Source organism: Melanotaenia boesemani, chromosome 2, assembly GCF_017639745.1.
Source record: "Melanotaenia boesemani isolate fMelBoe1 chromosome 2, fMelBoe1.pri, whole genome shotgun sequence".
NCBI lineage: Eukaryota > Metazoa > Chordata > Actinopteri > Atheriniformes > Melanotaeniidae > Melanotaenia > Melanotaenia boesemani.
In genome coordinates, this window is record NC_055683.1 from 5,195,511 (window position 1) to 5,208,018 (window position 12,508).

Sequence of the window (12,508 nt, forward strand, 5' to 3'; positions counted from 1 at the left end):
ATGTGCAAATAGAAACAATTATACATTTATTTTAGTTTGGCCATATACAAAACGTAAATGATGTAAACTTTCACCTTTTGCTTTGTTATAGATCACAACCACCCTCAATTTTCTTTATGTTGGGACAATGTCTTATTTGGTTAAACATATTATGACAATAAGCTTAAGTCTCCCTTTTATATAATATACCTGCTTACTGTTTACCTACTTATTTTGTCAAAAAGGTTTTTTTCTAATAATTGTATTTTGATTTCAGCTCCTTGTATACTTTGTTCTGTCATTTTTGAAGTTTTCAATGAAGAAAAAAAAACTTGCTGCTAGCAAAACTTACGGTTCTTTAGATCAAGGTGGAGCAGAGCAGAAAGGTGCAGCAGATGTGAGACAGAAAGAAACAAAATGATAGATAAACTCAGAACAATGAAAGTACGGTTTGAATTACCAGGGATCTTCAGAAGATAGTATGCACCTCATCATAATTTATTTCCTATCTAAAACAGGGCTGAAAAAGAATATAGCAGATAGGGTTTTTATTTATTTATTTATTTATTATTATTATTATTATTATTATTATTATTATTATTATTATTATTATTATTATTATTAATTTATTTTTGTCTGTCCTGTCCTACACACCTTACCAGTTGGTGGCGGCAATGCACACCCATAAGTTGTTTGCCAACCGCCAATAAACAGCAGCCGAAGAAGAAGAAGAAGAAGACGAAGAAGAAGAGGAAGCAGAAGAAGAATCAAGGCTTGAGCATTACTACTTCTGGGTAATGAGTGTTAACTTATGCTTACGCTTGACCTGTATTATCATTTTGTTTAAAAAATATTAGATGTACGACTGTGCACTAACATAAATAATCATTGTTAGCTGTTTTCCGAAATTTTGATAAAGACAGGCATTGATGTGTGTAGCATGCTAATTAGCATTGGCTGGTTAACTAGTACTGTGTGTCCCAAACCGCGCACTTCTATACTTCGAACACTACATTTAAGTGCTTAGTGCGCTGACACAGAAATTTCAGTAAAAGCTCAGTGCACTGAAAGTACCCGGATGCTGCCCTAAACTCGGCCAAAAATCTAGTGCGAAACGATGGACACTACACGCACTAAACGGACGCCATCTTGCTGACGTAGCGGAAGGGGAGGGACTTTCAACCAGTTTTTCAGAGCTTGCAGCCACCGACTCAGCGGTACCGATGCAGGCGGAGGCTGTTTTCTACTGTTGTAAGTATGAAGTTATTTGATCATAATTCTAATATAAACTGCAGCATGTTTCTTGTCTCTTCTATCCCTGATGACAGTTATGGATCTGATCACTTGTTGGAGGCTGCAGTAGAGTTAGCAACGTAAATGTTAGCAGTTTTATAGTCGATTTCGCGGATCTAGATGGGCTATAAGTGTTAAAAATGATTAATGCTTTAGGTTCCGTATGTTTATTCATGATTGCTGAACCTCCAAATTAAGCACTGCGGGGTCTCTGGCGTAAACGAAATGGTCCTTGATCTGAAAACTGATTAGGAAACACCGCTGGTTAGAGAACCGGCCCGTTTCCATGGTACCGCTGACGAAGCCATCGCTGATTGCAGACGCTTATCTAAAGTGATGTACAAAGTACCCATAAAGTACATAATACTGCTTGCTTTTATATAAACTGCCATTCTGTGTTCACCGTAGGTCACTGTGGCATCAAACTACCGAGCCAGCAGTGGCACTGAGGCATTTACCACCTGCGGGCTAGGACGCTGCTGTGGAGAAGAGGAGGTGGCAAGAGAGAAATGTTTTAATAAAAAGTTTAAATAAAATGTTTTCTGCATCCCTGTTTTAGCGTCTTCATTACTGCATTTCATATTTTAAATGATGATTTCTAGTATAATCGGTTTCCTGTTGCAGACGTGAACGTATCAGTGTAAACACCAATGAAAACAAATGTATAATGTAAAGTACTTTAATTCAGTTAAGATATCTTTGCTTATTTAAAAGCTGTTTTAGCATAAAAGTATGACATGCAAACACGTATGTTGACGTGATTTTGGATTTTGGAAGAAAAAAAAAAGTATATTAACAGAGCGGCGCTGCTAAGCTGGTACGTCACTACCGGTAAGTGCAAAACGTTAGTGCTCAATTTGGATCAGGACTTACCCACGATAGTGTCACTACAGAAGGTAGTGCTTAGTGCGCACTACGCACTACCTTCCAGTGCACTCATGTAAGTGCGCGGTTTGAGACACACTACTTGCCCAGTCTTAAGCTAACGTATAAAAGTTAGCATCATTACTTACTGCTGAACATCACCACTTTCTTTCTTTATTGTTAGAATGAAAAAATGGTATTAAAAAATTATTTATTTTAAAAAGTCGATTATTGATACGAAAAGCAATTCTCATATATATTGTCTATTATTCTAAAAGAAAAAGAACTTTCTAATTTTAGTCTGTCAAAGTGGATCTGGAAGTATTCTTCAGCGCATCCTGAACTCTCTTGAAAAAACTTTCTTGTAAATTTTTAAGTTAGGGATTTCTAACTATGGTTAGAATGGTCACTGTCTAGTTGTGCTTCAGTTCCCTGCTTCAGTTCAGCACACCTGACTCAAACTGATGGAAAACTGGTGCAGAATCAGTGAAAACAAACTTGGATACATTTATTTGAATCAGATGTGTTGGAGTAGGAACACATAAAAAACCTGCAGGACTGCAGCAGTTCTTGTGCCCAAGTGTCATAATATGACTTAATATGGGGATTCTGATATTATTAGAATCCCCATATTAAGTATTGTAAAGCTAAATTAAATTAAACTGGTCAATAAAGCATATATCAATATATCAATCATGGTAGGTTTTTCCTGTGTTTTTATATATATATATATATATATATATATATATATCTTCTTTACCTGCTTATTCCAGTGCAGGGGGTTCAAGCTTATTCCAGCAGTACAACCTGGGCAGGTTGCAGAGCCTTATTGGCAAATTTGGTTATATAAATCTCCCACTCATAACAATCTTCAGCATCACATCACACATAATACTTCCTGAATTTCCTGCTGCTTTTCCAGCTACTAAACTCACACAAAGTTTGTATTTGGTCATGTGATCTTCTGATAAGCAATATGGGCTTTGACACAGCCTTCATCTGGACACTCGCTGTGTTTGACACAGGCCTCTGGGCTGCATTGTCAGATGTAACATCACAAAAAAACGGTCAGGTACAAGAACTGAATTGGAAATTTAGAAAAAAAAAAAAAAAAACGCTCATATCCAAAGAAAAGACTTTCAAAAACATTCAGAAAGCGGAGTGACAAATTGTTCAGTACCACTTAAAGAGCCAAATACGTTCATGTTGTCTAGTTTTTAGATTATTTTCAATTTCCTGTTTTTATCAGACACATGATCTGTCATACATACCTGACATGTTTTGATTGTAACCCTTCCATCTTCATCAGAAGTGTCACTAGATGGAGAGTAATGAAATTATCATCTGATGTTCACATGAATGTAGTTGACCTGCCAAGTTTGACAGGCCATGCCCCCTGCAAGCGGGAAAACCATTTTATGGACAGGGTCACCTGCACCAAAAACAACAGACATCAACCCTGGATTATGGAGATGATGGAGATAAGGAAAGGAGCCCAGACGGCCATGAACCGGAATTAGTGGACCGTCCTGCTTTTCCCACACCTGGAGCAACGTTGTAAAACATCAGGTGTAAAGGGAGGGGCATGGTCGACCTGCAAGGTTTGACAGAACATGAGTCGATAATTATGGCACATGTCGGGTATGTCTGACAGATTACATGTCTGATTAAAAAAAGAAAGAAAATTCTAAGAAAATTTGGCTTCTTGGGAAAAGTGAAGAAATGAGGAATGACTCAATACTTGAATTGTATTTTTTGATTTTTTTTTTTATTGTATCTGCTGAAAAGTTTTTGTTCACTTTGTTTTTGCTTTTTCTGGTATTTCACTTTTACTTTGGTGGTTGCACTGTAGAAGTTCTAGTTGAACACAAACAACTTAAATTATTTGTGTTGTGTTGCCATGTACTGTTTTTTCTGTCAAAAAAGTCCTACAATTTTACTTGTTTCATAATTTTTTATTTTCAAATATAACAATAATTATTTTCTAATCAGACATTATCAACTTAATACCTTTTGTTTGTTTTGTTTTTGTTTTTTTGTTTTTTTTTTTTGCTTGAAGAATGAATAGGTTAAACCACGCACCAGGCTCCCCTGAAGCCACTGAGCTGAGGACAAAATCAAAAGTAAGAGAAAACATTAGTGGTTGTGTGATTATGAATTGTTCTCTGCTTACTTCTTGTGTATTTGCAAATGTGTTTAGGCTCTAACATCTGGAGTATGGCAGTTACTGTGTATTGAAGTGTGTTTGTGTTTGATTCTCGTCACCTTGAAAATGAAAACTGGACTTTTGTGTCTGGGTGTCTACAGCTGCGGAAGCTGATTAAGCAGGAGATCCACAGGGCAGTGGCAAAACAAGAAACCAAGTTGAAGGATGTAATTGAAAATATTCAACCGTTGAATGAAGTCGACTTTGAAAACTCAATTCAGAAACTGGAGGTGGGGAAACTGTTTTAATCCTTTGTTACCTTCCCTTTTTTTCTTCTTTCAGTTTTCCATTCAGCAAGTTGTTTACACACATCTTCCTGCTTTTCATTTTCTGAAACCCACTGGGAATTTTTCAGTTGTCTTTTTTTTATCTTTTTTCTTGCAAACCAGTTTTAAGAAATTATTACTTACACCTGTTGCCAATTTGCAGCCCTTTCCCATCTTCAGGCTTTCGAGTGTTAATACTGAGTTGAAACAACCATGTGACTACCTTCCTCCAGTATCCATGTAGTCATTCTACTTCTAGAATGAACTTCATGTCTTTGATTTTACTTTTCAAACAGTGAATGTTTTTTGCTTCTGTCTTGGAGCTAAACTGTAATCCAGCAAATGTCCCTTTTTATACCAGTAAATCTTACAGAATACTCTCTTCTTCCTCAGGCTCAAATTAATACCATTTCCAAGCGAGCAGAAGCAGCTCTTTCTTACATACGAAGGACAGAGAAAAAGGTTTGCAAACATTAACATGCATGAATACACAAAAGCACAATGGCTGGGCACTGAAATCCAGTCAAACGTTGTACCAGTTCCTAAATTTATATCTACCCGAATATTTCAGTGTTTGTTTGGGTAAGAGTCTGAGCTGATTATTGAAAGGCGTGTCCTCTGATGTCCCTAAGAAGCATCCAAGCATGAACTGCTACATGGAAACATTGCACTTAGAAGAAGAAATCAGAATTTTTGTAGAGCTCCTTCCACTTAACGCATCACTCCTGTTCTTAGACAGTTCCACTGGCTTCCAGGTTGCTTCTGTATCAACTTCAAAATCCTGCTCCTAACCTTCAAGACCCTCCATATCATGCTCCCTCTTACCTCGCTGAACTACGTGGAATGTACTGAAACATTCTCCCTCACAACATCCATACAATAACAGCTCTACTCGTCTTAAACACACACGTCCAGACTGTTTTTACTGTATATTGCTGCGTATTTGTTTTATTATAGTGACATTGCTTGTGTCTTTCTTGTTTTTTATTTTTTATTTTTTTAGGTGACCGTGACAGTTTTGAAAGGCGCCTATAAATAAAAAAAAGTTTTTTAAATATTGTTCAGACTTAATATGCTGGTTATTTACCTTTTCAATAAATAATGTTTTTTAGGGTTTTTTTTTTTTTTTTTTTTTTTTTTCTTCTTTTTCAACGTGTGTAACTATTTTAGGCATAATTTCAGTTATCTTTTAGGCACTGGTCCAGTTTTTAAAATGATGATTTTTGCACAGGCAAATACAAACAGTACCCAGTAAATTTTTATATTGATGGGTTTTGTCATGTTTTTTGGTCTTTTGTGATTAACTGAAAGTAGAAAATGTAATAATAAATATGGTCAGAATACATGGCAAATTTAAATATTCTGTTTTGTTTTAGAGTCCAGTTCTTAATGTTGACATCATCAGGTATGGAAAACATATCCAGTATTTTGTCCTTATTGAATGTTAATAATTTATATCTGGGATTCATTTGAATTTAACAACATTTGCGTGTTGTGAACTCTGCAGGGGAAACCGGGAGGATAACGCCATGGAAGCTCTGGAAACAAAGTGTAAGTACCCAGCAAGCACATGTGACCTAATCATTATTTTCCCTTTTTGTTTGGTCGAATTTACTTTTAATTCTGTGCAATTTTTCTATGCAGCAGATAAAAACATAACTGACTGTGCAGCCACAAACGGAGAACTTTTAAAAATGATGGTAAATATGAAATTTTCATTTTCCACTGCATCAATTTGTCAAAATGTTAAACCTGTGGTTTGCAGCTTTTTTTCTCCCAACATCAGCACTCAGACCTTAAATAACCTGGAACTATTTTTTAATTTTAAAATTTTTACTCCATTTCTGCCTACCAAGGCCTTTAGAGAGGATAAAGTAATTCCACTGTTTCCTGCAGTGGAAGTGGAGGTTGTAGTGGAAAGCTCTTCTCAAATGTCCCCAGTTCATGGAAAAGCTGCTGTTATCAGACGTTCTGCAGCCATACATGAGTAAAAGCTGCTTGTGTGTTGAATATTTAAGTTTTTTTCCTCTTTTTTTTAATGCAGTAACATTGTACATTTTATTATAAAACTTTGAGCCTAATATTCATTGGTGGAAATATTTTTGAATAAGTAATAACACAAGTACAAGAATCTGAACACAATTTAGGATAAAGTTTTTAGTTTAGGGTGGACGTTTAGTAATATGAGCAGCAAACTAACCTAACGAATATCTGACGTCAGGATTTTAATCTGTTCCATAGGAGAAACTGGTTGTCATGAGAATAATAAAGTGTAAAGAAAGATCAGTGTAGCCACTGAGGTTAATTTTTTTTTTTTTACTTCTGCATAGGAAACAACAGAAAATGCACTAAAGAGGATCCATATGAATAAAGAAGGTCAGTATCTGTTTTATCTTGTGTCTGTTTCTGTGCTTTATTTAGGCACAATAAGTTGATAAAATAAACAAATCTATCCAAAGCAGCAGGCTTAGAAATAAACATTTGAAATGTATTTAATTTTCTTAAAGCTTTGATGGCTGTAATGGCAGATCCAGAGAGGCCTCCACCAATTCTCAGCCCTGAAGTGTCTTTGGAAAAGATGGTAAAATGCTTTGTAACTTGACTTGATTTTAAGATGAATTTTAATTTAATAAATGTTTTCAACACTCAGACATTTGCAGTGGCAACCCGTGAGCAGTCTCCACCAGTTCTCCTTCCTAATGGCTTTTTAGAGTGGATGGTAGGATTCTTTGTTACGTTTACTGGTTTTAGTCTTTATTATGTTTGTTATTGTTTTTTAAACTTTGTATTTGATGCCCTTCATTTGATGTCGTCTTGTTGCACCCGTCTTCTGCTGGATATACCACATATTTGCCATGTGCAGTCTTTTTGCTTAGAAAATATAAAAGGCTAAATCAAACTTTTATTAATGCTCCAGTAGTTATTACCCATCACATGCCTTCTATTTTTCCTAAAGCGTAATTATTGGGATGTCAAAACTAACACGTTAATGGCAGTAACAAATTTATGTAATTAATTGCGTTAATATTTTTAATGCAAGCCTCAAACATCCGTCATTTCTCTGTTATGATGGCGGGACGCGGAGAGGCGAGATGGACGAGATGAGCCACACTCACACTTTTACCAGATTCGTTTTTAAACTTAACCTGTTCTAGCGGCTCTGGTCGTCTCCGTGTTTGTGCAGCAGCTGCTTCCTTCCTCTCCTCTCACGTTGTTCCGGGAATCATGACGGCTTTTCTCTCTTGTTGCGTTTGTTTATTGTTCAGCTGAGAAGGAGGAAACTAGCAGTTCATGGTTCACACTGGCACATATTTAACCAAAGATGTTGTTTATAGCGGGTCCTTCTCCAACACAGTTGTTGGCTGGTGGTGCACAGGGTTTATACTTCAGCTATGCAGGGGCGGGTCTGGAAAAGTTTAGATGGGGGGCCAGGCGTGAAAAGGGGGCCACAAATTAGACCATTTTAGGTCTAGGTTTTATAAAATATTGAACTAACTATTACACCTAAAGTGATCATCTATTGTAAAAAAAAATGATGAAAACTAGTAAAACAAAGAGCCAATGATGTAGTTTATCAGCAGGTGTTTACTTTGGGTGATGCTGCTGTAGGACTTTTATCACTGCTGCACAAACACACACTTTAGTGATAAATGGGAAAACGTGTTTTTATCCAGATCATCAGTTTTATCAAAGTTTCTTCATCGATGTTGGCTGTTTAACTTAAGTCGTCCCATCTGGTGGTTTTATAACGGATATTTTCACCATGGAGACGGTTGGTGAGACGGTGTTATATGAAATCTGAATTTTGAACATGGTAGAGATTTAGAACAACATATAAAAGTACATTACAAGCTGCATTACTGACCATTGGACATCTGATGTTTACCCTAAGAGAAGGTTAGTTAATACTAAGTATTTGTAAGCATTGGCTTGTTCTGCTGATAAAATGCAGTAAAAACTGTACTTATTATATGGATATTTTTTTAGCATACATATGCTACAATTATGTCGAAGGCACAGAAATGTACTTCTGGGTCATGTAATTGCGTCCTGCTCAGATATTGCACTGCTCTATTTCAGACTGGTGCATATATGCTCCGCTCTACCTCTAACCTGTCCTGCACACTGCTCAAGTGAGACTGACTTTCTTTGATTTCCTTTCTTTCTGGTCTGTGTAATACAGGAGCAGAAGCCCATTAAACAAGAACCAGAAGGTTACCAGGATACAGTAAATTATAACGACAAGTTTGAACAATCTGAGCCAAAAGTTAAAAGGTTAAAAGAAGAAATTTTCCCTCCTGAGCCAGACAGTACCCCCAAGATCAAAGAGGTATTGCAGATGCTTCATAGTAGTAATTCAGTAGATTGTAAAAGTAAATGACTGATGCCTTGCTCTTTCTCCTCTTTTCACAAGGAATGGTTGTACTATCCTCCTCTTCCCGCCACCTCCTTTCCCTCCGCCCTGAGCATAGAAGCAGCCTCGTACAGCATCCCTAAGAAGTTAGATCTAAAATTGGCCTTCATCAAGAACCCTACTCTACTTTCTGTGATGTGGAACGTGAAGGAGAAAGAGCCCTCTGACCCACCTATGGAAAGTTACACGTAAGAAACTGCTTCATGCTAAAAAGAATTTGCCTTTTAGTATTGCAACTGACTAATACAGCCTTAAAATCTCTTTCTAAGTCCTATGAATTGATCTCTGTTAGCTTCAGGGATGCAACAACAAGCCGAGTGTATGAGTGTAAAATCTGGCGTATGAGAAGGTTGAATTTGGAAATATGCAGCTTATAATTGTTATGCCAATCACTAATCTATTAATAGTTATCATATATTTCTCTGACGACTGTTGCTGCACTATAGAGTCAGCAGTGTAACCAAGATGGAAGCAGAGTTCAGTCAGCTGTCGTCCTAGCAACAGTCTTTGCTTTGTACTTGATCTCTTTTTTAACATATTCTCCTTTTTCCGCTGCAGCATCCTCCTCACGATGGAAAAAGCGAAAGGGAGTGGTGTCTTCCCAAACTGGTATACCTACGATAAACTGGAGGCCAAGGCTCTGCCCATGTGTGCGCTGATCAAAAAGTACAAGCCTGGGCACAAAGTGTGTGCTGCCGTGGTGGGCAGAGATATGTTTGGTCGGTATGGACCCTATAGTGATGTTTTTACAGCAGTCATACCGGACTAGCTGGGAAGAATTTCTCATCTTCGACTTGGTTGTTGCTACAGAACAGCATTTATTTTTTATATATATATATATATATATATATATATATTTTTTTTATTGTTTTGGAGACACATTACTGTCTATTAAAACTAAACGAGGGCCACTGAAGTATAGCGCAACGTAAACAGTATTTCCAAAAGAAGGACTGAATTAAGTGTCCTGTCATTTCCACTGGAAGCAGTGTTAATATTCAATTTAAGGATTGTTAGGTGTTAAATGTTACGTGTTCAGTTTTAAATTGTTAAGATGCCTTTTGTTCACAAGTATGATGAAGTTCACTGTGATTTTAGTACACTTTTTAAAAAATGGAAGTTGACGTTTTAATGTTTCTTAAAGGAACAAATGCTTTTTTTTCCTTAATTTTCTCTCTTTGTCTCGTGTTGCTGTCATTTGTACAATAAAACTACTCAGTTCCACGTTTCTTTTCACAGTTTTATAGGTTATTTGTAACATTGTTTATACAAACAAAATAAGATATGTCTCTGAGGTTGCCAATATAACCTTTAAAAAATAAATTGAATAAAAGTTTAAGACAAATTCTTGATTAACTGCAAATAGGAGCAGCTTGATGTCAGCAACCTGATGTATGATGATGGTGTGTAGGTCATGTGGTATCCTAACAAATGGTCAACCTCTTCTGTGTAGTGACCATCAATGTGACACTTGTCACAGTCTGCACTCATGGTCTGAAGCTTAACTATAAAAAATGGCATCGCTTAAAGTTACACAGTCACTTGGCTCTTTGAGTTTGATAATGAACCAACTCACATGTTGCTGTGGTTGTCTGGATCTCTTTTAAATATAAAGCATACACAGTACACACAACTCGTACTTTTTTATGTAGTTTTTGTACCAATAAATGTTTAAGACAGAAATTACCATTACATGATTCTGCTACTGTATACTCACTGTTTTAAACTTACACTTTTCAGGTGAAATTTACAGAAAATGTAAAAAGTTCATGATATATTGATACGAGGACTGTAGAGTATTTAAGTGAAATCGCCATCTATAACAACCGGTTGAAAGAAAAGCCAACAGTTGTGGGTTGAACCACAACATGGCGTGAACAGCATGTTGTGCGTAGCGACAAATTAAGTTCACCTGTAAATGTTATGTTAGGTACATTATGACATCATACAAAAAGCTCAACTTTTTGTGAGTAGCTAGGCTGGTGAAGGTTCACCCAGCTTTTCCTTATTTCCAAAACTTAACTGATCCAATTCGGGGTTATTGTTGGAAATTTTGGAGAAACCTTATTTCTGGCATACTTGACAACTTCCTGACACCAGAGAACCCCTCACCGCAGTCCCATCGTAGCTTTGGTCCGCTCTTCTAATTGCAGCCCATTCTTCTCCAGACATGAAATTATTTTCTCTGTTAAACTGGTAGCAGCTTAGTGTTCTGCTCGCTGGTATTCAAGGAAGCTCTCCTGAACCACACCACCAAAAAATACCTTACAGCTGCTTATTTTTATGTCCTTGGTCTGATCTGCCAGAATAGATCAAATGCTAACTCTTTTTTAACTTTATGAGTTTTGTCTCTCACCATTTCAGCTAAACATCCCAGAATCTCATATTTGAGTGCCTTTGCTGGTGTATTTAGCATTTCGGGGACCTTGTGACAGTCGTGTTTTCACTAAGGCAGCATGTTTGCTTATAAGATCTACGATCTCAAGAAAATTTCCCCTTGCTTTTTGAGGAAATTTCAGCCACTCAAAAGTAAAATTTCAGCCAGAGTTCCCATCATTCTGAGTACAGATCTTTCTTCATCATACTTTTGTTTTCACTGTCATGGCATTTACATGTGCATCTGAATTGGCATGTACGCTGAACCCACTGTCTTGTGGCCTGATGTGAATACGCTAGTTTTGTAATACTGAAAATGTCTGCAGGCTAAGCAATATGCAGCATCTCTTGATAGAGAATATTACAGCCCTGCCCAAAATATTGTACAACTCACCATGGAAACTTCTTGTTGAAGCTCCACGAAGTGTTTTGGGGAATGTGTTTAAATTTGGCTCTACTGCAGCATCATCTTTGTATCTCTAAAAATAAATATTTATATATGACTAACTGAATTATCTACAACAATTTTATATGATTGTTTGGTATTGAATAACATTTGATCCTTGCTGCTCAATAGTGTGACACTGAAGAAATGGCAGCTACTAGCTCAAAGATGACAAGATGGGTCAAAAACAGAATATCCTTCATAAAGAAAAGTTTGTGTTGGTGAGACTTTTCATTCATGTTCATCAAATTTTTACTTTATTAATCCTGAATTGGAAATTCAGCTTTAAATTTAATCTATAACAGTAGTGGGCTGCCATATTTTGGCAGAAAACGTACCACAGAAATGAAAAGTAATATTGGCCCTCTTTAGTAATTTTATATCTGATAATCGTGAAGACTAGTAATTTGTTATCTAAAATATCAAATGAAGTGGTGTTAATCGAAATCTGAATAAGCGCATTAGGACTGCACAATATTTCAACACTACATACATATAAAGATTTGGATGCATGGTGTAGGGACCTATGAAGCCCCAGTGGCCTAATGGATAAGGCACTGGCCTCCTAAGCCAGGGATTGTGGGTTCGAGTCCCATCTGGGGTGAAAATTTATTTTACTTTCGTATTTGTCTTTTAGTAAAAGCCCTTACGCTATTTTAAGCGCT

The 12,508-nt window shown here is 36.7% G+C and overlaps 1 protein-coding gene and 1 non-coding gene across 2 annotated transcripts; both read left to right on the plus strand.

Moving 5' to 3' along the window:
• Positions 1-620: 620 nt before the first annotated feature.
• Positions 621-10,246, plus strand: atf7ip2 (activating transcription factor 7 interacting protein 2). The gene is made up of 13 exons (XM_042008442.1): positions 621-773; positions 4,196-4,259; positions 4,444-4,572; positions 5,002-5,070; positions 5,985-6,013; positions 6,116-6,159; positions 6,253-6,308; positions 6,939-6,984; positions 7,116-7,189; positions 7,259-7,327; positions 8,792-8,938; positions 9,023-9,210; positions 9,581-10,246. Exons 2-13 carry the CDS (start codon positions 4,197-4,199, stop codon positions 9,789-9,791), a joined length of 1,125 nt encoding a protein of 374 aa, XP_041864376.1. The 5' UTR covers positions 621-773; position 4,196; the 3' UTR covers positions 9,792-10,246.
• A 2,128-nt stretch (positions 10,247-12,374) lies between these two features.
• trnar-ccu lies at positions 12,375-12,447 on the plus strand. Its single transcript has one exon. It is a non-coding gene; the product is annotated as a tRNA-Arg (tRNA).
• Positions 12,448-12,508: the final 61 nt, after the last annotated feature.